Here is a 24,314-nt window from a genome sequence, read left to right as displayed (position 1 = left end):
AGGGTTGCGTGTTGCGATGGGAGGGTTGGGTGTTGGGATTGGAGGGTTGAGCGTTTGAATTGGAGGGTTTCGTGTTGGGATTGGAGGATTGTGCGTTGGGATTGGATGGTTGGGCATTTGGATTGGAGGGTTGGGCGTTGGGATTGGAAGGGTGGGCGTTGGAAATGGGAGGTTGGATGTTGTGTTTGGAGGGTTGGGTGTTGGGATTGGAGGGTTCGGCATTGGGATTGGAGAGTTGGGTGTTTGAATTGGAGGGATGGGCGTTGGGATTGGAGGGTTGTGCGTTGGAATTGGGGGTTTGGGCGTTGGGATTGGATGGTTGGGCGTTGCGATTGATGGTTGGGTGTTGGGATTGGAGCGTTGGCTGTTGGGATTGGAGGGTTTGGGCGTTGGGATTGGAGGGTTGGGCATTGGAGGGTTGGGTGTTGGGATTGGACCGTTGGGATTGGACGGTTGGGTGTTGGGATTGGAGGGTTGGGATTGGAGAGTTGGGTTCTGGGATTGCAGGATTGGGATTGGAGAGTTGGGTGTTGGGATTGGAGGGTTGGGTGTTGGGATTCGAGGGTTGGGTGTTGGGATTGGAGGGTTGGGATTGGAGAGTTGGGTTCTGGGATTGGATGATTGGGATTGGAGAGTTGGGTGTTGGGATTGGAGGGTTGGGTGTTGGGATTGGAGGGTTGGGCATTGGGATTGCAGGGTTGGGATTGCAGGGTTGGGCGTTGGGATTGGAGGGTTGGGTGTTGGGGTTGGAGGGTTGGGTGTTGGGATTGCAGGGTCGGGCGTTGGGATTGGAGGGCTGGGTGTTGGGATTGGAGGGTTGTGCGTTGGGATTGGAGGGTTGGGCGTTTGGATTGGAGGGTTGGGTGGTGTGATTGGAGGGTTGGGATTGGAGGGGTGGGCGTTGGGATGGGAAGGTTGGGGGTTGGAATTGGATGATTGGGGGTTGGAATTGGGGGATTGGGATTGGCGTGTTGGGCATTGGGATTGGAGGGTAGGCGGTCAGGATTGGAGGTTTGGGTATTGGGATTGGAGGGTTGGACGTTGGCATTGGAGGGTTTGGCATTGGGATTGGAGGGTTGGGGTTGGAGAGTTGGGGGTTGGGATTGGAGGGTTGGGGGTTGGGATTAGAGGGTTCGGCGTTGGGATTGGAGGGTTGGGCGTTGGGATTGGAGGATTGGAATTGGAGAGTTGAGTGTTGGCATTGGAGGGTTGGGGTTGGGATTAGAGGGTTGGGCGTTGGGAATGGAGGGTTGGGCGTTGGGACTGGCGTGTTGGGCGTTGGGATTGGGCGGTTGGGCATTGGGATTGGGGGTTTGGGTGTTGGGATTGGAGGGTTGGGCTTTGGGATTGGAGGGTTCGGCGTTGGGGTTGGAGGGTTGGGATTGGAGGGTTGGGTGTTGCGATTGGACGGTTGGGATTGGAGGGTTGGGATTGGAGGGTTGGGCATTGGGATTGGAGGGTTGGGTGTTGGGATTGGAGGGTTGGGCTTTGGGATTGGAAGGTTGGGCGTTGGGGTTGGAAGGGTGGGTGTTGGGATTGGAGGTTCAGCGTTGGGATTGGAGGGTTGTGTGTTAAGATTGGATGGATGGGATTGGAGGATTGGGATTGGAGGGTTGGGCATTGGAATTGGAGGGTTGGTGGTTACGATTGGAGGGTAGGGTATTGGGATTGGGGGAGGTTGGGCGTTGGGATTGGAGGGTTGGACATTGGCATTGGCGGGTTGGGATTGGAGTGTTGGGTGTTGTGTTTGGATAGTTGGGTGTTGGGATTGGAGGGTTGGGCGTTGGGATTAGAGGGTTCGGCGTTGGGATTGGAGGGTTGGGTGTTGGGGTTGGAGGGTTGGGTGTTGGGGTTGCAGGGTCGGGCGTTGGGATTGGAGGGCTGGGTGTTGGGATTGGAGGGTTGTGCGTTGGGATTGGAGGGTTGGGCGTTTGGATTGGAGGGTTGGGTGTTGTGATTGGAGGGTTGGGATTGGAGGGGTGGGCGTTGGGATGGGAAGGTTGGGGGTTGGAATTGGATGATTGGGGGTTGGAATTGGGGGATTGGGATTGGCGTGTTGGGCATTGGGATTGGAGGGTAGGCGGTCAGGATTGGAGGTTTGGGTATTGGGATTGGAGGGTTGGACGTTGGCATTGGAGGGTTTGGCATTGGGATTGGAGGGTTGGGGTTGGAGAGTTGGGGGTTGGGATTGGAGGGTTGGGGGTTGGGATTAGAGGGTTCGGCGTTGGGATTGGAGGGTTGGGCGTTGGGATTGGAGGATTGGAATTGGAGAGTTGAGTGTTGGCATTGGAGGGTTGGGGTTGGGATTAGAGGGTTGGGCGTTGGGAATGGAGGGTTGGGCGTTGGGACTGGCGTGTTGGGCGTTGGGATTGGGCGGTTGGGCGTTGGGATTGGGGGTTTGGGTGTTGGGATTGGAGGGTTGGGCTTTGGGATTGGAGGGTTCGGCGTTGGGGTTGGAGGGTTGGGATTGGAGGGTTGGGTGTTGCGATTGGACGGTTGGGATTGGAGGGTTGGGATTGGAGGGTTGGGCATTGGGATTGGAGGGTTGGGTGTTGGGATTGGAGGGTTGGGCTTTGGGATTGGAAGGTTGGGCGTTGGGGTTGGAAGGGTGGGTGTTGGGATTGGAGGTTCAGCGTTGGGATTGGAGGGTTGTGTGTTAAGATTGGATGGATGGGATTGGAGGGTTGGGCATTGGAATTGGAGGGTTGGTGGTTACGATTGGAGGGTAGGGTATTGGGATTGGGGGAGGTTGGGCGTTGGGATTGGAGGGTTGGACATTGGCATTGGCGGGTTGGGATTGGAGTGTTGGGTGTTGTGTTTGGATAGTTGGGTGTTGGGATTGGAGGGTTGGGCGTTGGGATTAGAGGGTTCGGCGTTGGGATTGAAGGGTTGGGTGTTCGGATTGGAGGGTTCAGTGTTGGCAGTGGAGGGTTGGGTGTTGGGACTGGAGGGTTGGGCGTTGGGATTGGACGTTGGGATTGGGAGGGTTGGGTGTTGAGATTGTAGGGTTGGGCTTTGGGGGGGTTGGGTGTTAGGATTGGAGGGTTGGGCTTTGGGATTGGAGGGTTGGGCTTTGGGTTTGGATGGTTGGGCTTTGGGTTTGGAGGGTTTGGATTGGAGGGTTGAGATTTGACGGTTGGGATTGGGCGTTGGGATTGGGGGGGTTGGGTGTTGGGATTGGAGGGTTGGGCTTTGGGATTGGAGGGTTGGGGTTTGGGGTTGGAGGGTTGAGATTGGAGGGTTGGGTGCTGAGATTGGACGGTTGGGATTGGAGGATTAGGGTTGGAGGATTGGGCATTGGGATTGGAGGGTTGGTTGTTGGGATTGGAGGGTTGGACTTTGGGATTGGAAGGTTGGGCGTTGGGGTTGGAGGGTTGGGTATTGGGAGTGGAGGTACGGCGTTGGGATTGGACGGTTGGGTGTTTAGATTGGATGGTTGGGATTGGAGGGTTAGGATTGGAGAGTTGGGCATTGGAATTGGAGGATGGGCGTTGGGATGGGAGGTTTGGGTGCTGAGGTTGGAGGGTTGCGTGTGGGATTGGAGGGTTGTGATAGGAGTGTTGGGTGCTGGGTTGGAGGGTTGGGTGTTGGGATTGGAGGGTTGGGCGTTGGGATTGGAGGATTGGGATTGGAGGATTGGGTGTTGTGATTGGAGGGTTGAGTTTTGAGATTGGAAAGTTGGACATGGAGATTGGACGGTTGGGATTGGAGTGTTGGGGTTGGAGGGTTTGGTGTTGGGATTGGAGGTTTGGGCATTGGGATTGGAGGGTTGTGCTTTGGGATGGCAGGGTTTGGTGTTGAGATTGGAGAGTTGGGCGTTTGGATTGGAGGGTTGGGCATTGGGATTTGAGGGTTGGGCGTTGGTATTGGAGGGTTGGGCGTTGGGATTGGAGGATTGGGATTGGAGGGTTGGGATTGAAGTGTTGGGCATTGGGATTGGAGAGTTGAGTGTTGGGATTGGAGGGTTGGGCGTTGGGATTGGAGGGTTGGGCGTTGCGATTGGAGGGTTGGGTGTTGGGATTCGAGGGTTGGGCGTTGGGATTGGAGGGTTGGGTGTTCAGATTGGAGGGTTGGGATTCGAGGGTTGGGATTTGAGTGTTGGAGTTGAGATTGGAGGGTTGGGCATTGGGATTGGAGGGTTGGGCGTTGGGATTGGAGGGTTGGGTGTTGAGATTGGAGGGATGGATGTTGAGATTGGAGGGTAGGGATTGGAGGTTTGGATTGGAGTGTTGGGATTGGAGGGTTTGGTGTTGGGGTTGGAGGGTTGGGTGTTGGGATTGGAGGGTTGGACGTTTGGATTGGAGGGTTGGGATTGCTATGGTTGGTGTTAGGATTGGAAGGTTAGGTGGTGGGGTTGGAGGGTTGGGCATTGGGATTTGAGGGTTGGGCATTGGGATTGGTGGGTTAGGCATTGGGATTGGAGGGTTGGGCGTTGGGATTGGAGGGTTGGGCGTTGGGATTGGAGGGTTGTGATTGGAGGATTGGGCATTGGGATTTGAGGGTTGGGCGTTGGGATTGGAGGGTTGGGCGTTTGGATTGGAGGGTTGCGATTGGACAGTTGCGTGTTGCGATGGGAGGTTTGGGTGTTGGGATTGGAGGGTTGTGCGTTTGAATTGGAGGGTTGGGCATTGGGATTGGAGGATTGTGCGTTGGGATTGGAGGGTTGGGCATTTGGATTGGGGGATTGGGCGTTGGGATTGGAGGGTTGGGATTGGAGGGGTGGGCGTTGGGATGGGAAGGGGCTGTTTAGCACAGGGCTAAATCGCTGGCTTTGAAAGCAGACCAAGGCAGGCCAGCAGCACGGTTCAATTCCCGTAACATCCTCCCTGAACAGGCGCCGGGATGTGGGCACTAGGGGCTTTTCACAGTAACTTAATTTGAAGCCGGCTTGTGACAATAAGCGATTTTCATTTCATTTCATTTCAAGTTTGAGGGTTGGGATTGGAAGGTTGGGCGTTGGGATTGGAGGATTGGGATTGGAGAGTTGGGTGTTGATTGGGATTGGTTTGATGTTGAGATTGGAGAGTTGGGCGTTTGGATTGGAGGGTTGGGCGTTGGGATTGGAGAGTTGGGGGTTGGGATTGGAGGGTTCGGTATTGGGATTGGCGGGTTGGGTGTTGTGATTGGATGGTTGGGCGTTTGGATTGCAGGGTTGGGCGTTGGGATTGGAGTGTTGGGATTGGAGCATTGGGTGTTGGGATTGCAGGGTTGGGCGTTGCGTTTGGATGGTTGGGCGTTGGGACTGGATGGTTGGGTGTTGGGATTGGAAGGTTGGCTGTCGGGATTGGAGGGTTTGGGCGTTGGGATTGGAGGGTTGGGCATTGGGATTGGAAGGCTCTGCGTTGCGATTGCAGGGTTGTGATTGGAGGGTTGGGCGTTGGGATTGGAGGGTTGGGTGTTGGGATTGGAGTGTTGGGTGTTGAAATGGACGGTTAGGATTGGAGGGTTGGGATTGGACGGTTGGGCATTGGGATTGGAGGGTTGGGTGTTGGGATTCAGGGTTGGGCTTTGGGATTGGAGGGTTGGGCTTTGGGATTCGAGGTTTGGGCGCTGGGGTCCGAGGGTTGGGTGTTGGGATTGGAGGGTTGGGCATTGGGATTGGAAGGCTCTGCGTTGCGATTGCAGGGTTGGGATTGGAGGGTTGGGCGTTGGGTTGGAGGGTTGGGTGTTGGGATTGGAGTGTTGGGTGTTGAAATGGACGGTTGGGATTGGAGGGTTGGGATTGGAGGGTTGGGCATTGGGCTTGGAGGGTTGGGTGTTGGGATTCAGGGTTGGGCTTTGGGATTGGAGGTTCGGGCGTTGGGATTGGAGGTTCGGGCGCTGGGGTCCGAGGTTGGGTGTTTAGATAGGATGGTTGGGATTGGAGGGTTGGGATTGGAGGGTTGGGCGTTGGGATTGGACGTTTGGGTGTTGGGATTGGAGAGTTGGGCATTGGGATTGGAGAGTTTGGCGTTGGGATTGGAGAGTTGGGCGTTGGGATTGGAGGATAGGGATTGGAGTGTTGGGCATTGGGATTGGAGGGTTTAGTGTTCGGATTGGAGGGTTGGTCGTTGGGATTCAAGGATTGGGATTGGAGGGTTGGGCGTTGGGATTGGAGGGTTGGGCATTGTGATTGGAGGATTGGGATTGGAGGGTTGGGCAATGGGATTGGAGGGTTGGGGGTTGGGATTGGAGGGATGGACGTTGGGATTGGAGGGATGGGCGTTGGGATTGGAGGTTTGGGTGTTGGGATTGACGAGTTGGGCGTTGGGATAGGAGGGTTGGGCGTTTGGGATTGGGGATTGGGATTGGAGGATTGGGCAGTGGGATTGGAGGTTTGGGTGTTGGGATTGGAGAGTTCGGCATTGCGATTGGAGGGTTCGGCGTTGGGATTGGAGGCTAGGGTTTGGAGGGTTGGGGATTGGAGGGTTTAGGGTTGGGATTCGAGGATTGGGATTGGAGGGTTGGGCGTTGGGATTGGAGGGTTGGGTGTTGGGATTGGAGGATTTGGATTGGAGGGTTGTGCAATGGGATTGGAGGGTTGGGGTTGGGATTGGAGGGATGGGCATTGGGATTGGAGTGTTGCGCATTCAGAATGTAGTGTTGGGGATTGGGATTGGAGGGTTGGGTGGTGCGATTGGAGGGTTGGGCGTTGGGATTGGGGGGTTGGTCATTGGGATTGGAGGGTTGGGCATTGGGATTGGAGGGTTGGGCGTTGGGATTGGAGGGTTGGGCGTTGGGATTGGAGGGTTGGGCGTTGGGATTGGAGGGTTGGCTGTTGGCATTGGAGGGTTGGGTGTTCGGATTGGAGCGTTGGGATTGGAGGGTTGGGATTGGAGTGTTGGGCGTTGGGATTGGAGGGTTGGGGTTGAGATTGGAGGGTTGGGCATTGGGATTGGAGAGTTGGGATTGGAGGGTTGGGATTGGAGGGTTGGGCGTTGGGATTGGAGGGTTGGGGTTGGAGGGTTGGGCGTTGGGATTGGAGGGTTGGAGTTGAGATTGGAGGGTTGGGCATTGGGATTGGAGAGTTGGGATTGGAGGGTTGGGATTGGAGGGTTGGGATTGGAGGGTTGGGCGTTGGGATTGGAGGGTTGGGGTTGGGATTGGAGGGTTGGGCATTGGGATTGGAGGGTTGGGTGTTGGGATTGGAGAGTTGGTTGTTGAGATTGGAGGGTTGGTTTTTGAGATTGGAGGGTTGGGTGTTGGGATTGGGCATTGGGATTGGAGGATTGGGATTGGAGGGTTGGGCGTTGGGATTGGAGGTTTGGGTGTTGGGATTGACGAGTTGGGCGTTGGGATAGGAGGGTTGGGCGTTTGGGATTGGGGATTGGGATTGGAGAGTTGGTTGTTGAGATTGGAGGGTTGGTTTTTGAGATTGGAGGGTTGGGTGTTGGGATTGGGCATTGGGATTGGAGGATTGGGATTGGAGGGTTGCGTGTTGGGATTGGACGGTTGAGTGTTGAGATTGGAGACTTGGGCATTGGGATTGGAGGATTGGGTGTTGGGATTGGAGGGTTGGGCATTGGGATGGGAGGCTTGGGATTGGAGGGTTGGGATTGGAGGGTTGGGTGTTGGGCTTGTGATTGGAGGGTTGTGCCTTGGGATTGGAGTGTTTGGCGTTAGGATTGGAGGGTTTGAATTGGAGGGTTGGGTGTTGGGGATGGGATTGGAGGGTTGGGCATTGTGATTGGGATCCATGTTGGTTGGGGGCTCAGTGAGGGCAGGAAGGGTTCTCACCGGATAGATCCCCAGGATCCAGAGATAAAGACGCCTCCGTTTGGCACTCCCGATCTTGCGGAAGAAAAATCCCATCTCTTCCAGGAAAAGGATGAGGATAACCAGAGTCAGCCCGGCTGGAATGATGAAAATCCACAACTCGGATTGGATCGCTGGAACAGATAGTGTGAAAAATATAAACTTCAGTTCGGACCCTCGAGGTAGCTGAACCCAATCAGAACGAGACACTAGTTAGACCTCAGCTGGAGTATTGGGCACAGTTCTGGGCGACACATGACAGGAAAGATGCGAACACATTGGAGAGAGTGGGGAAGGTTTACAAGAACGGTTCCCGGGATGAGAAACGTCAGTGTTGAGGATAGATTCGAGAGTTTGGGAATGTTCTCCTCAGAGAGCAGGTGGCTGGGAGGAGATTTGATAGAGAGGTTGAAAATCGTGAGGGGGCCACAGAGAATAGACGGGGAGAAACTGTTCCTGCTCGGAAAAGGATCAGGAACGAGCTGGGTACAGATTGAAAGTTGTTATGGGTTTGGGTTTACATGAACCCCGAAGTGTTTCATGGAGTTCAACCGACCCACAACAATAGGTTGTGGTGTGGGAAGCACACGGCCCACTCTCCAGGTGTGATACAGCAGAAATGGACAAGTGGTTTTTAAAACAAAACAATGTTTATTCTATGAACTCAAGTTAACCCTTTTAAAACAAACATTGAATATCTTAATACCCTAATACCCATTACTTCAAAGATAACCCCAAAAGACTACAACACTAAATAACCCTTCAAACTGTTCCTTTAAAGATCCAAAAGACTTCAAACTTCAAAAATAGGAGCACATTAGGTTACATTCAATATATTTATAGTATTTGGAATGCAGAAATTAACAGATCAGCTGTGTGTTTATTCATGCAGCTCGCAGCAAAACACACAGACACTCCCAGCTGTGTTCTCAAACTGAAATGCAGAAGTGAGCTCAGCTCCCCCCTCTGAAATCAGTTCAGTGATATGATCAGCTCCATTTCTTAAAGGTACATTGCTTAAACATCCATTTCTGAAAGGTACTCTCACATGACACCTCCCCCAAGAAAAAAAAACCCATCAACTTCAAGATGGCTTCATTTTTCACCTTTTCACCATCCTTTATGAAATGCACACAGTAAAAACACTTTACCGGTTCAAAAAAAACAACACACACAAACAGGTATAACAATATAGTCCATTTTTTGTTGTTGTTCTTCTTCCTCCAATCAAAATCCTTCCGTTCATCACATTTGTGACAAAGCATCGGCTCTCACGTTTTTGCGTCCTGCCACATGTACTATTTTTAAATGAAATGGCTGTAACAATAAACTCCAGCGAAACAGCCTCACATTATTATTCCGGAATCGCTCCAAAATCGTCAAGGCATTATGATCAGTATATATAACGGTGTCAGACGGATTGCTGGTCACATAAATGTGAAAATGTTGCAAAGCCAGCACCAAACTCAAAGTCTCCTTCTCAATCGTCGAATACTTTTTCTGGTGAGAATTCAATTTCTTTGAAAAATAACCAACAGGCTCCTCTAGCCCTTGGTCGTCGTCTTGTAGAAGCACCGCACCTACGCCCACATCACTCGCATCAACAGTCACTCTGAATGGTTTTGTGTAATTTGGGATGGCTAACACAGGAGCAGTGGTTAACACAGCCTTCAGGTCGGCAAATGCCTGTTGACACTCCACTGTCCACTGGAATTTGTTATGCTTCTTGAGCAAGTCCGTCAGTGGAGCGACCACACTGCTAAAATTTGGTCCAAATTTCCGGTAAAATCCACTCATACCAAGAAATCGCATTATTTCCCGTCGTGTCGAGGGTATCGGAAACTCCCCAATAACTTTCGTTTTCACATCCCGTGGGACCAATCGACCCTGTGCAATTGTATGGCCAAGGAAAGTGACTTGGGCTTTTCCAAATTCACGTTTGGCTAGGTTTATCACTAAATCCGCCTCCTGAAGTCGATCGAATAACTCCATAAGATGTTTTAAATGTTCTTTCCATGTCTGGCTGAAAATTACCAGATCGTCGATGTATATCGCACAATTGGGTAATCCTGAAACAACTTTGTTAGTTAACCGTTGAAATGTTGCTGGGGCGTTTTTCATGCCAAATGGCATAACTTTGAATTGGTATATACCATCTGAAGTCACAAAAGCTGAAATTTCCTATGCCCTTTCGGATAAAGGTACCTGCCAGTAACCTTTAAGTAAATCCAATTTGGAAATAAAAGCGGATTGTCCCACTTTCTCAATGCAATCTTCCAAATGTGCGATAGGAAGAGTCCGTTCTTGTAACTGCATTCACCTTTCTATATTCCACACACAACCGATGGGTACCGTCTGGTTTAGGCACCATCACTATGGGTGAGCTCCATTGGCCGCAACCCACTTCAATTATGCCATTTTTAAGCATACTCTTAATCTCTTTGTTAACCTGTGCCAATTTTAAAGGATTACGTTATATGGATGTTGTTTGATACGAACAGCATTTCCCACATCTACATCATGTATAGCCATTGTAGTACTTCCCAATTTATCTCCACAAACTTGCCCATGAGATATCAATAACTCTTTCAGGTCAGTTCATTTTCCTCTGGAAGGTAACAACAATTCATTCCAATTTTTAAGAACATCCTCATTTTCCAATTTAATTTGAGGTAATGTCAAATTCACAGTCATCTGGATTTGGTTCGTCACTTTGAGTTAGAATCATTAAAACCTCCTTTTTCTCTCCTTCCCTTTCAAAGTACCTTTTAAGCATATTCACATGACACACCCGGTGAGTCTTCCTTCTATCTGGTGTTTTTAACCACATAATTCACCTCACTTAATTCCCTTTCAATCTGATATGGTCCACAAAACCTAGCTTTTAAGGGCTCACCTACCACTGGTAACAAAACTGAAACTTTATCCCCACTGGTAAAACTACGAATGTTGGATTTCTTGTCCGCTACCCGTTTCATCACATTTTGTGCAACTTTCAAATGTTGTCTCGCCAATTCACCTGCTCTATTTAATCATTCCCTAAAATGTGACACGTAATCCAATAATGTAATTTCCGATTTCACACCCACCAATTTTTCTTTAATCAATTTAAGTGGTCCTCTTACCTCATGACTAAAAATTGGTTCAGAAGGACTAAATTTGGTAGACTCATTAGGAGCATCCCTAATTGCAAACAATACGAATGGAATTCCTTTATCCCAATCCTCTGGATAATCTTGACAATACACCCTCAACATTGTCTTTAATGTCTGATGCCACCTTTCTAACGCTCCCTGCGATTCTGGATGGTTCGCAGTTGATTGAAATTGTTTTATTTCTAAGCTATCCATAACTTCTCTGAATAACTTTGAGGTAAAATTTGATCCTTGATCCGATTGAATTTCTGTGGGTAGTCCATATCTAGGAAAGAATTTAAGTAACTTCTCCACAATCATTTTAGCTGTAATATTACGTACTCGAATGGCCTCAGGAAACCTAGTAGACACATCCATTATAAGATATTGATTCCCACTTTTTGTTTTAGAAAGCGGTCCTACACATTCAATTAGGACCCTTGTAAAAGGTTCCTCAAATGCTGGAATGGGTATTAAGGGCGCTGGTTTTATCACTGCTTGAGGTTTCCCTATCACTTGACATGTGAGACATGATTGACAAAATTTAACTACATCTTTACGTAGTCCAGGCCAATAAAAATGTTTCTGGATATTAGCTTGAGTTTTCCTTATCCCCAAATGACCTCCCACTGGTACCTCAAGTGCCACTCGCAACACCTCCTTTCTATACCCTACCAGCAGTACTACTTAGAACAAAGAACAAAGATTACAGCACAGGAACAGGCCCTTCGGCCCTCCCAGCCTGCACCGATCCAGATCTTTTATCTAAACCTGTCACCTATTTTCCAAGGATCTACTTCCCTCAGTTCCCCGCCCCTTCATATATCTGTCTAGATGCATCTTAAATGATGCTATTGTGCCCGCCTCTACCACCTCCACTGGCAAAGCGTTCCAGGCACCCACCACCCTCTGCATAAAAAACTTTCCAAGCACATCTCCCTTAAACTTCCCCCCTCTCACCTTGAAATCGTGACCCCTTGTAATTGACACCCCCACTCTTGGAAAAAGCTTGTTGCTATCCACCCTGTCCATACCTCTCATAATTTTGTAGACCTCAATCAGGTCCCCCCTCAACCTCCGTCTTTCCAACGAAAACAATCCTAATCTACTCAACCTTTCTTCATAGCTAGCACCCTCCATACCAGGCAACATCCTGGTCAACCTCCTCTGCACCCTCTCTAAAGCATCCACATTCTTCTGGTAATGTGGCGACCAGAACTGCACGCAGTATTCCAAATGTGGCCTAACCAAAATCCTATACAACTGTAACATGACCTGCCGACTCTTTTACTCAATACCCCGTCCGATGAAGGCAAGCTGTATGCCTTCTTGATCACTCTATCGACCTGCCAGTTCTTTATCCATCTCGCTAGTACACCCTGAACCCCATACGACTTCACTTTTTCCATCAACCTTCCATGGGAAACTTTATCAAACGCCTTACTGAAGTCCATGTATATGACATCTACAGCCCTTCCCTCATCAATTAACGTTGTCACTTCCTCAAAGAATTCTATTAGGTTTGTAAGACATGACCTTCCCTGCACAAAACCATGCTGCCTATCACTGATAAGTCTATTTTCTTCCAAATGTGAATAGATCCTATCCTTCAGTATCTTCTCTAACAGTTTGCCTACCACTGATGTCAAGCTCACAGGTCTATAATTCCCTGGATTCTCCCTGCTACCCTTCTTAAACAAAGGGACAAAATTAGCAATTCTCCAGTCCTCCGGGACCTCACCCATGCTCAAGGATGCTGCAAAGATATCTGTTAAGGCCCCAGCTATTTCTTCCCTCGCTTCCCTCAGTAACCTGGGATAGATCCCATCTGGACATGGGGACTTGTCCACCTTAATGCCTTTTAGAATACCCAAAACTTCTCCCTTCCTTATGCCGACTTGACCTAGAGTATTTAAACATCCATCCTTAGCCTCAACATCCGTCATGTCCCTCTCCTTGGTGAATACCGATGAACTTCTGCACACTATTCATCCGCCTGCATACGTACAGGTCTCCATTTTCTCATCAAGACATCACTTTTACGGTAATAACACTCTGGTATACACGCAGATTCCTCTTCCGTATATGCTTTCTGATATATCCGTTTTATTTCTACATCCTTCTGTCGTAACTCCGCCAATTTTCCTGAACTAAAAATATCCGCCTCATCCTCCACCTGTTCTTGTTCTTTTTCAACCATCTGATCAAAAATTGTTTCTGATAATTGCACTTCAACTTCATCTTCACTCTTTGATTTCTCCTCTTGTCTTAACCTGTGACTTTGCGACCTTGTTACTATACAATCCGGAAAAATCCCTGGATATTTGTCCTTCAACACTTCAGTTGTCTGATGTTCCACTGGCTTATCAACCACAGTAGGCACCACTCCCACCTGCAATCCAGCTATATCATTACCCAAGATAAACTGTATTCCTGGACAAGATTCCTGGACAAGATAGTTTCTCTATTACTCCTACTACCACTTCACCACTCTTCATTATAACAACATTAGGCGGGAACTGAAGAACATAGATTGGGGGCGGATGTTTGAGGGCAAATCAACATCTGACATGTGGGAGGCTTTCAAGTGGCAGTTGAAAGGAATACAGGACCGGCATGTTCCTGTGAGGAAGAAGGATAAATACGGCAATTTTCGGGAACCTTGGATGACGAGTGATATTGTAGGCCTCGTCAAAAAGAAAAAGGACGCATTTGTCAGGGCTAAAAGGCTGGGAACAGACAAAGCCTGCGTGGAATATAAGGAAAGTAGGAAGGAACTTAAGCAAGGAGTCAGGAGGGCTAGAAGGGGTCACGAAAAGTCATTGGCAAATAGGGTTAAGGAAAATCCCAAGGCTTTTTACACGTACATAAAAAGCAAGAGGGTAGCCAGGGAAAGGGTTGGCCCACTGAAGGATAGGCAAGGGAATCTATGTGTGGAGCCAGAGGAAATGGGCGAGGTACTAAATGAATACTTTGCATCAGTACTCACCAAAGAGAAGGAATTGGTAGATGTTGAGTCTGGAGAAGGGGGTGTAGATAGCCTGGGTCACATTGTGATCCAAAAAGACGAGGTGTTGGGTGTCTTAAAAAATATTAAGGTAGATAAGTCCCCAGGGCCTGATGGGATCTACCCCAGAATACTGAAGGAGGCTGGAGAGGAAATTGTGGGGCCTTGACAGAAATCTTTGGATCCTCGCTGTCTTCAGGGGATGTCCCGGAGGACTGGAGAATAGCCAATGTTGTTCCTCTGTTTAAGAAGGGTAGCAAGGATAATCCCGGGAACTACAGGCTGGTGAGCCTTACTTCAGTGGTAGGGAAATTACTGGAGAGAATTCTTCGAGACAGGATCTACTCCCATTTGGAAGCAAATGGACGTATTAGTGAGAGGCAGCACGGTTTTGTGAAGGGGAGGTCGTGTCTCACTAACTTGATAGAGTTTTTCAAGGAGGTCACTAAGATGATTGATGCAGGTAGGGCAGTGGATGTTGTCTATATGGACTTCAGTAAGGCCTTTGACCAGGTCCCTCATGGTAGATTAGTACAAAAGGTGAAGTCACACGGAATCAGGGGTGAGCTGGCAAGGTGGATACAGAACTGTCTTGGTCTAGAAGGCAGAGAGTAGCAATGGAAGGATGCTTTTCTAATTGGAGGGCTGTGACCAGTGGTGTTCCACGGGGTTCAGTGCTGGGACCTTTGCTGTTTGTAGTATATATAAATGATTTGGATGAAAATGTAACTGGTCTGATTAGTAAGTTTGCAGACGACACAAAGGTTGGTGGAATTGCGGATAGCGATGAGGACTGTCAGAGGATACAGCAGGGTTTAGATTGTTTGGAGACTTGGGCAGAGAGATGGCAGATGGAGTTTAATCCGGACAAATGTGAGGTAATGCATTTTGGAAGGTCTAATATGCAGGTAGGGAATATACAGTGAATGGTAGAACCCTCAAGAGTATTGAAAGTCAAAGAGATCTAGGAGTACAGGTCCACAGGTCATTGAAAGGGGCAACACAGGTGGGGAAGATAGTCAAGAAGGCATACGGCATGCTTGCCTTCATTGGCCGGGGCATTGAGTATAAGAATTGGCAAGTCATGTTGCAGCTGTATAGAACCTTAGTTAGGCCACACTTGGAGTATAGTGTTCAATTCTGGTCGCCACACTACCAGAAGGATGTGGAGGCTTTAGAGAGGGTGCAGAAGAGATTTACCAGAATGTTGCCTGGTATGGAGGGCATTAGCTATGAGGAGCGGTTGAATAAACTCGGTTTGTTCTCACTGGAACGAAGGAGGTTGAGGGGAGACTTGATAGAGGTATACAAAATTATGAGGGGCACAGACAGAGTGGATAGTCAGAGGCTTTTCCCCAGGGTAGAGGGGTCAATTACTAGGGGGCATAGGTTTAAGGTGAGAAGGGCAAGGTTTAGAGTAGATGTACGAGGCAAGTTTTTTACGCAGAGGGTAGTGGGTGCCTGGAACTCACTACCGGAGGAGGTAGTGGAAGCAGGGACGGTAGTGACATTTAAGGGGCATCTTGACAAATACATGAATAGGATGGGAATAGAGGGATACGGACCCAGGAAGTGTAGAAGATTGTAGTTTAGTCGGGCAGCATGGTCGGCACGGGCTTGGAGGGCCGAAGGGCCTGTTCCTGTGCTGCACATTTCTTTGTTCTTTGTTCTTTGTTCTTTGTTCACTGGACTTTCCAACCTTACTTTATATAATGGAACGCTACTCCTCTCACTCTGAATTCCACATATTATCACCTTTTCTGGCAACATTCTTCCCAAACTACATAATTCCTCATCTCTTACCATTAAAGGTTGACTAGCTCCCGTATCTCTTAAAATTGTGACTTCTTTACCTGCTCCTCCTGATACACATGAGTAAACTTTACCCACACCAGTAAATTCTTTAAAGACATCTGGCACCTTCTGATCAATTACTTCTTGATCAGGCTGTACCATCTTTTGCACCTCCTTCGCTTCACTTGGGCTTTCCTTTACCACTCTAACAAACCCCACTGTCTGATCCTGTTTTACCACATCAGCCTTCCCAGTGCTTTTCTTCAACCACCAGCACTGTGACTTTACATGGCCTAGTTTATCAGTGAAAACATTTGAAACTTTTCATTTCTCTTCCACCCTCCTGGATTTATTTTTTAATCTGAGGTACACTCTCTTTATTGTCTCCCATCAGATCACCTTTACCTTTACCACTTGAGTGTTTCTCATGTCCCCAGTTTCTATCCCTCACCGGCTGAAATTGATGTCGGAAGCCAAGCCTTGGTTTATGAACTAATTCATAATCATCTGCCATTTCTGCTGCTAATCTCGCAGTTTTAACCCTCTGCTCTTCCACATGAGTTCTCACTACATCAGGAATTGAATTTTTAAACTCCTCCAAAAGTATAATTTCTCTGAGAGCTTCATATGTTTGGTCTATTTTCAAAGCCCTTATCCACCTATCAAAATTACTCTGTTTGAGCCTTTCAAACTCCATGTATGTTTGACCAAATTCTTTCCTTAAATTTCTAAGCCTTTGTCTGTAAGCCTCAGGCACTAGCTCATATGCACCTAAGATAGATTTTTTCACCTCCTCATACGTTCCAGATACCTCCTCCAGTGTGATGCAAACACTTCACTAGTGCTACTTACCAGCTTTGTTTGAATCAATAATACCCACATGTCCTTTGTTTAGCTACCTTCTCAAATGAAATGAAAAAGGCTTCTACCTACTTCTCGTCAAACCTTGGCAATGCTTGAACATATTTAAATAGATCCCCACCATGTCTTCGACTATGACGCTCTGTCTCACTATCCTCATCAATCTCATCCAACTGTATGTTTCCCTTTGCGTCTGTCAATTTTAACTGATTTTCATGTTTCATAGCCATTTTATGAAGTTCAAACTCTCTCTCTTTTTCCCTTTCCTCTCTATCTCTTTCTTTGATTCTTTCTTCTCCTTTTCTTTTTCCTCCCTATCTCTATCTTTTTTTTGTTTCTTTCTTCTCTCTCCTTTTCTTTTTCTCTTATTGCAAATTCAAGCTGCTTTAATTCTTTTTCATGTTCAAATTGCTTAATCTGCAACTGGAGTTTTGCCATTTCTAATGAATCAGAATGTATCTCAGGAAAATTTAAATGCTCAGCTACCACGGTAAGTACCTCATCTTTTCGCATTTTGCCAGGCAATGTTAACTGCAATGCCTTTGCCAAATCTAACAGTCTGCTTTTAATCTCTGTCCGTAAGGTATTGCGTGTTACTGTGTCCACCCCCAAAAACTCCTGAGTCTCCCTACTTAAACTAAAATACCACACCTGAGAAGCAACTACAATATGCTCACCCCTCACTGTCTTTAAGTTCGTTGAGCCAATCCAATCGATAGACTTTTATCCCGGACGAGCCCCCAATTATTATGGGCCAGGGTTTACAGAACCCCAAAGTGTTTCATGGAATTCAACTGACCCACAACTTTTAATAGATTGTGGTGTGGGAAGCACATGGCGTACTCTCCAGGTGGGATACAGCAGAAATGGACGAGTGGTTTGTAAAACAAAACAATGTTTATTCTATGAACTCAAGTTAACCCTTTTAAAACAAACATCGAATATCTTAACACCCATTACTTCAAAGATAACCCCAAAAGACTACAACACTAAATAATCCTTCAAACTGTTCCTTTAAACATCTAAAAGACTTCAAAAATAGGAGCACATTAGGTTACATTCAATATATTTATAGTCTTTGGATTGCAGAAATCAACAGACCAGCTCGGTGTTTCTTCATGTAGCTCACAGCAAAACACACAGACACTCCCAGCTGCCTCCTCAACCTGAAACTAAAAGCAGAAGTGAGCTCAGTTCCCCCCACCCTCTGACATCACTTCAGTAATATGATCAGCTCCATTTCTTAAAGGTACATTGCTTAAACATCCATTTCTGAAAGGTACTCTCACATGACAAAGTGATTTGTAAAAAAGAAGCAAATGTGATGTGAGAATAGTCTTTCTCAGCCCAGCGAGTGGTTGGGGTCTGGGACCCGCGGCCTGGAGGTGTGGTGCAGGCAGGTTCCGTCGAGGCCTTCGAGGGGGTGTTAGATGATTGTTTGAATGGGAACAATGCGGAGGGGGTAACGGGGAAGAGGCACGGGGACGGCATTGAGGGGGTCACACTGGGACCCACATGCCCTCACACCCTGGCGGCACCTCTGGAGTGATGGGTGCACCATCTGGCATCTCCGCGAGGAGCCCGTCCATCAATGGTGAGCAGGAAAGAGCGGGCGAGCTGCCTATTATCTCCGTGGGCTCCTCTTTGGGCGCTGCAGACGAGGGTGGCAGCTTCTCTGCCACCGACCATGGCATCTTCTGCAGCCGTGATGACTGAGGGGTGCCCAGCCATACAGCTGGGTGCACCCTCCCCAGGTGTCAATAATGATTGCTATTATTAAGATGGACAATTTCACATTTTCCCACAACATATGCTATTCCCCAGATCTTTGCCCCCTCATCTAGCCTGTCTACATATTTTTCTAGCTTCCTTACGTCCTCTTCAGAACTTACTTTCCTACCTATCTTTGTGTCGTCAGTTAATTTAGCAACTGTACCTTCAGTCCCCTCATCCAAGTAATTTATATAAATTGTAAACAGTTGAATCGCGTCACTAATCCCTGCTGCACTCCACTCATTACATCCTGCTCACCAGTAAATGGCCCATTTATGCCTAGTCTCTGCTTCCTGTGGGGTTTTTACAGGTGACATTCATTCATTGGCCTCCTTCTGCACTGTAAATTCTTTGATTTCATCAGTGTGTGATTATATTTCAGATATATTGTATTATACATATTTGGTGCAGAAAGGGCTAACAGTCTGGGTTAGTGTGTGTGACTGCTGCAGTCGTGTGTTTTTAAAAAATCCTGGTTTGAAAGACAGCGTGGCTTTTTGGAGACAGAGGTGCAATTAAAGCATCGTAAAAGTTTGGGTTAATGGGGTTTTACTTATATTAAGATTGTTCCCTGGGGAGTAGTTAATTAGCAACATTATGTTCAGCTTAGTGATGATGTAGTTAATGGGAGGAGCCAGGGGTTGAAGCAATCAGGTGTTGAGGTTTTCAGGGTTAGTTTCTGGCTGGACGGTGAGCTGAGAAGCAGTTTTTGAAGCGATGCAGCCAGAGATTTTGCATTATTCTGACAGGAGGTCGGGTCTCTTTCTTTAAGGAGTCTCAAAAGATCTCTTTCTCAAAGTGGGGTATTCAAGACATCTCTAATCAGCAAGTATTTCCTAAGTGCTAACTGTATTTACAAGTGGATTGAGTTCTGAGATGGTTTTGTTTATTGAGTGGGAATAAAGATAGCAGTTAAGAGTTATAGATTACATAGTACAGTGCAGAAGGAGGCCATTCGGCCCATTGAGTCTGCACCAACCCACTTACGCCCTCTCTTCCACCCTATACCCATAACCCCTCCTAAACGTTTTGGATACTAAGGGCAATTTAGCATGGCCAAACCACCTAACCTGCACGTCTTTGGACTGTGGGAGGAAACCGGAGCACCTGGAGGAAACCCACGCAGACACGGGGAGAACGTGCAGACTCCGCAAAGACAGTGACCCAGCGGGGAATCGAACCTGAGCCCTGGCGCTGTGAAGCCACAGTGCTATCCACTGAAATGAAATGAAATGAAAATTGCTTATTGTCACAAGTAGGCTTCAAGGAAGTTACTGTGAAAAGCCCCTAGTCGCCACATTCCGGCGCCTGTTCGGGGAGGCTGGTATTGTGCTACCGTGCTGCCTAATGAAGGGGGAGATGTTATGGAGTCACTGTATTAATTAGCATTATTTAAGGGGTAATTGCAAGCTATTTTCTGGTGTGATGTTAAAGCTATTTTAATACTTTGTCAGTAATAAAGTTTGTTTTAATAAACCAGATCCCTATTTTGTGTGAAATTACTCCTGGAGTGTGGTATTCTTCTCTCACAGTCTTACTGAAGGGTTTGTACAACAGTGATTTACGGGCTGGTTTAGCATAGGGCTAAATAGCTGGCTTTTAAAGCAGGCAGGCCAGCAGCGCGGGTTCAATTCCCGTACCAGCCTCCCCGAACAGGCGCCGGAATGTGGCGACTAGGGGCTTTTCACAGTAACTTAATTTGAAGCCTACTTGTGACACTAAGCGATTTTCATTTTTCATTTCATTTCAGTGAAGCCAAAGACAGCCTGAAGGGGGAGATGTAAAACCTGGATTCTGGATTCCTTGTTAAAAGTGGAGCGGAAGCTATGCTTGAAAAGAGTAGCTTGGACAATACAAACAGCGAACAGAGAGCAATGCTTAAAAGAAGATTTGAAAGTGTGCCTTTTGAAAGTGGAAGTAAAGGGCTATTGCATCATCGTCAAACTTCTCATGTTTAACAATTTTCTTTTCTTGTTGCTAAAATAAATTAACGATCTGTTCTTCCACATTTTCTATGAAAAAAATAACACTTGCGGTCCCTTGAGCCATGGTTCCGTTCTGAGATCTTCCCGTCCTGTTATAGAATCTTTACAGTGCAGAAGGAGGACATTCGGCCCATCAATACACCCCCAATACAGCTGGAGTCCATCTCCAACCAAATCGTGTGGCATAATGATGTCTCGCTGTCCCCAGAGAGGCAGGGCATCCTGTGTCACTGGACCTCGGACAAAGAAGACATACGGAGCGCTCTCCTCCATTGGCAGAGGTATAGAATATAAAAGTAAGGCTAAAATGTTGGAATTGTATAAAACACTAGTGAGGCCACAACTGGAGTATTGTGGGCAGTTCTGGTCGCCACATTACAGGAAGGACGTTATTGGTCCGGAGAGAGTGCAGAGGAGGTTTACAAGAATGTTGCCAGGGCTGGAAAATTGTAGCAACGAGGAGAGATTGAAGAGGTCGGGGCTGTTTTCGCTGGAACAGAGAAGGCTGAGGGGGTGACTTGATTGAGGTGAACAAAATTCTGAGGGGAAGAGATAGAGTGGGCAGCAGGAACCTGTTTCCCTTGGAACTGAGTTCAAAAACCAGGGGTCTTAGATTCAAAAAGGATTAGAGGAGACATGAGGAAAAACCTTTTTACACAGAGGTTGGTGGGAGTCTAGAATTCACTGCCCGAGTTGGTGGTGGAGGCACAGACCCTAAACTCTGTTAAAACGTTCCTGGATCTGCACCATAAGTGATCTAAGGTGCAGGGCTCGGAACTGGGTGCAGGAAAGTGGGATTAGAAAAAGCATCTGGGTGTCTTTGGGTCAGAATGGACAAGATGTTCCGAATAGTCCCTCCTGTGCTGTGTCATTTCTGGCAGCAGAAATAGTGGTGTCTTCCACTGGGCTGTCCGACTTGCTCTCCCCCCCTCTGGCCCTCCACCCCACCCTCCTCCCCTCCGCTGCTCCACCCGCACCTCCTCCTCCACCTGGCCTCCTCTCTCCTCAGCTCCTCTCGTCCTCAGAGAAGCTCCCTCCCAGCGGAGTTCACCATCCCGACCTGCTGAGTCGCAGGTGGCACTGCCCCGATGCCCCAAAGGCATTGGTGGGCAAAAATGTTCCGACAAGAGTTAACGAAACACTGCAGGAGGGGAGGCAGGGGCATACTGGTATTGTCATTGAGCTAGTAAAGCAGAGACCCAGGATAATGCCCTGGGGACCCAGTTTGAATCCCGCCAAGGTAGGCGGCTGGGACACACACCCGATGCCTCCTGGCGTGGACTCACGATCACCCGGGCCACCTGGAAAATAAAGCCTGAAATTCTGACCATAGACCGGGTTAACCACATTCACACCAATGCAGAGGAGGAGGAATTCCTGGAGTGCGTGCGAGGTGTCTTTCTGGAGCAGTACGTCGAGGGGAATCCTGGGAATCAGGCTACCTTTGGATTCAGTGTTGGCACAATGGGAAAGGGCAAATTCACCCCCTTGCTGTAAATGTCCTAGTGGGGATGGTGAGGGGCTCGGAGGGGAACCTCCAGGTGGTGGGGGTCCCAGGTATCTGCTGCTCTTGTCCTTCTCGATGGTAGAGGGCGTGGGTTTGGGAGGTGCTGCCTAAGGGGCCTTGGTGAGTTGCTGCAGTGCATCTTGTAGACGGTACACACGGCTGCCTCTGTGCGTCGGTGGGGGAGGGAGTGAATGTGTGTGGATGGGGTGTCGATCAAGCGGGGCTGCTTTGTCCTGGATGGTGTTGAGCTGCTCGAGTGTTGGAGCCGCGCTCATCCAGGCAAGTGGAGAGTTTCCATCACACTCCTGACTTGTGCCTTGTAGAGGATGAACAGACTTTGGAGGGGGGGTCATGAGATGATTTACAGGCGGCACAGAGGCACAGTATTTAGCATTGTTGCTTCACAGCGCCAGGGTCCCAGGTTAGATTCCCGGCTTGGGTCACTGTCTGTGTGGAGTCTGCACGTTCTCCCCGTGTCTGCGTGGGTTCCCTCCGGGTGCTCCGGTTTCCTCCCACAAGTCCCGAAAGACGTGCTGTTAGATAATTTGGACATTCTGAATTCTCCCTCAGTGTACCCGAACAGGCGCCCAAGTGTGGCGACTAGGGGCTTTTCACAGTAACTTCATTGCCGTGTTAATGTAAGCCTACTTGTGACAATAAAGATTATTATTATTACGCTCCGCAGGATTCCCAGCCTCTGACCTGCCCTGGTAGCCACAGTATTTATATGGCTGGGTCCAGTTCAGTTTCCGATCAATGGTAACTCCCATTTGTGGGGGATTCAGCGATGGTAATGCCATTGAATGTCAAGGAGAGATGGTTAGATCCACTCTTATAGATGGTCATTGTTGGCACTTGTGTGGCGCTAATGTAACTTGCCACTTGTCAGCCCCAGGCCCGGATATTGTCCAGGTCTTGCTGCATTTGGACCTGGAATGTTGCATTGTCTGAGACCAGGCGGTGTTACAGCTTTTAGATTACACGGGAGGGTCGGATGCCATGTTGAATCTCACGCTGGCTGGACGCAAGGTGGCGCCTATTGCACAGCAGGTGGTCAGGATGATTGCGTCAGCTCTTTGGACAATCAGTCCACTTAGTCCCACTCTCCCTAGCCCACCCGCTCTCCCCCCCCCCGCAGTCCTGTGAACCTTTCCCCTTCCAACATTCACCAGTCTTTTGAGGGTGAATCTGCACACCTCGCTGGTGTAAAATGATTCTCTTCAATTTCGTCCCCTCGCTCCGGTTGCCAACACTCCAATTGCCTCGTTGACTCGATCGAACCCCCCCCCCCCCGCGATTGTGAACGCCTCGATTTCAATCTCCCCCCATAACCTTCTCCAATCCGAGGCGAACGATCCCAGCTTCCCTTAGTCTCTCTCCCTCCGCGTGAACTCAAGTCCCTCTGGTCCCCATCTCCCCCAACCCGGAGCGGTTCCAGGTAAATCTCCCTCCTCCGGCGGCACCCTCCCTCCCCACACTCCGATGTTGCGGGGAACCGGGATTGGCTCCTGACGAACTCTGCTCTTCTTACCTTTGAAGAAGTTTCCGGAAATGGGGATTTCCCCGTCCGAGAGGGAGCAGTTGAAAGATTTGGAGCTCATATTCTGGGTCGCAGCCGAGGGGGAGGCGGAGGGGGGGAATTGGTGGGGGTCTGGGTTGGGGAGGGGGGGTGGTGTGCACGAGTGCTGAGCGGCCAGGAGGGAGTCAGGGAAGGATTTCGAGGGCAACCCGGTTAGACATTGGCAGCGAGTCCTCTTCTGCAGTCAATGATTGACACGCTGCAGGTACGTTACCTGTTGAGGGAACAGCAGCCAATCCGGGGACCTTGATCTTTGAGCTGCCTCAGGTACCCAACCCCAGCGCCCAGCAGATTCCTTAAAGGGAAAGGCCACCCACATCGCAATGTCATCGACAATCATTTGTTAAGAATAAATTTACAGTACCCAATTCATTATTTCCAATAAAGGGGCAATTTAGTCGCGGCCAATCCACCTACCCTGCACATCTTTGGTTTGTGGGGGCGAAACCCACGCAGACACGGGGAGAATGTGCAAACTCCACACGGACAGTGACCCAGAGCCGGGATCGAACCTGGGACCTCGGCGGCGTGAGGCAGCAGTGCTAACCACTGCGCCACCCGTGCTGCCCCGTGATCGACAATCATTAGGGTCCAGACCCCATGGAGGTTTGTGGCCTGAGCATCATGTCACGCGATACCCTCCCCCTCCACTCGTTACCTCCCACCTCCAGAAGGGGCAGGCGGGCTACAGACTTTCTCGAACACAACCAACGGCTTCTTAGACAGCGAGTGGCCTCGGGCTGTTTGGCCATGATGGTCTTCGCAGCTAGTTTTCTCACAGACTTACACAGACACACACAGACTGACTGACTGACATAGACACACAGACTGACTGACAGACACACGCGGACTGACAGACACACACAGACAGACTGACTGACAGGCGCGCACACACAGGCTGACAGACACACACAGACTGACAGACACACACACAGACTGA

At 48.9% G+C, this 24,314-nt stretch overlaps 2 protein-coding genes across 3 annotated transcripts in view; one reads left to right on the top strand and one right to left on the bottom strand.

Annotated features, from left to right (window-relative positions):
- The window catches only part of LOC140399385 (uncharacterized), a 48,115-nt gene extending 27,695 nt beyond the window's left edge, over nt 1-20,420 (top strand). The window contains exon 3 of the mRNA XM_072488971.1: nt 20,054-20,420. The gene's annotated coding sequence lies outside the window, so the exon portion shown is untranslated. The remainder of the gene's footprint in view (nt 1-20,053) is intronic.
- LOC140398904 (organic solute transporter subunit alpha) overlaps nt 1-23,534 on the bottom strand; it is a 74,677-nt gene extending 51,143 nt beyond the window's left edge. Inside the window, exons 1-3 of one of the 2 annotated variants that reach the window (XM_072487872.1) lie at nt 23,327-23,534; nt 17,632-17,702; nt 7,717-7,868 (exon numbers count right to left, since the gene is read on the bottom strand). In XM_072487872.1, the coding sequence (XP_072343973.1) occupies nt 7,717-7,868; nt 17,632-17,650 (171 nt within the window). In that variant the 5' untranslated portion in view covers nt 17,651-17,702; nt 23,327-23,534. The remainder of the gene's footprint in view (nt 1-7,716; nt 7,869-17,631; nt 17,703-23,326) is intronic. The other variant, XM_072487871.1, reaches the window with a different exon arrangement.
- Between the last annotated feature and the right edge of the window lie 780 nt (nt 23,535-24,314).

The sequence above is a fragment of the Scyliorhinus torazame genome, chromosome 22, assembly GCF_047496885.1.
Source record: "Scyliorhinus torazame isolate Kashiwa2021f chromosome 22, sScyTor2.1, whole genome shotgun sequence".
Taxonomy (NCBI): domain Eukaryota; kingdom Metazoa; phylum Chordata; class Chondrichthyes; order Carcharhiniformes; family Scyliorhinidae; genus Scyliorhinus; species Scyliorhinus torazame.
This window is presented reverse-complemented; position numbering and strand designations above follow the sequence as displayed.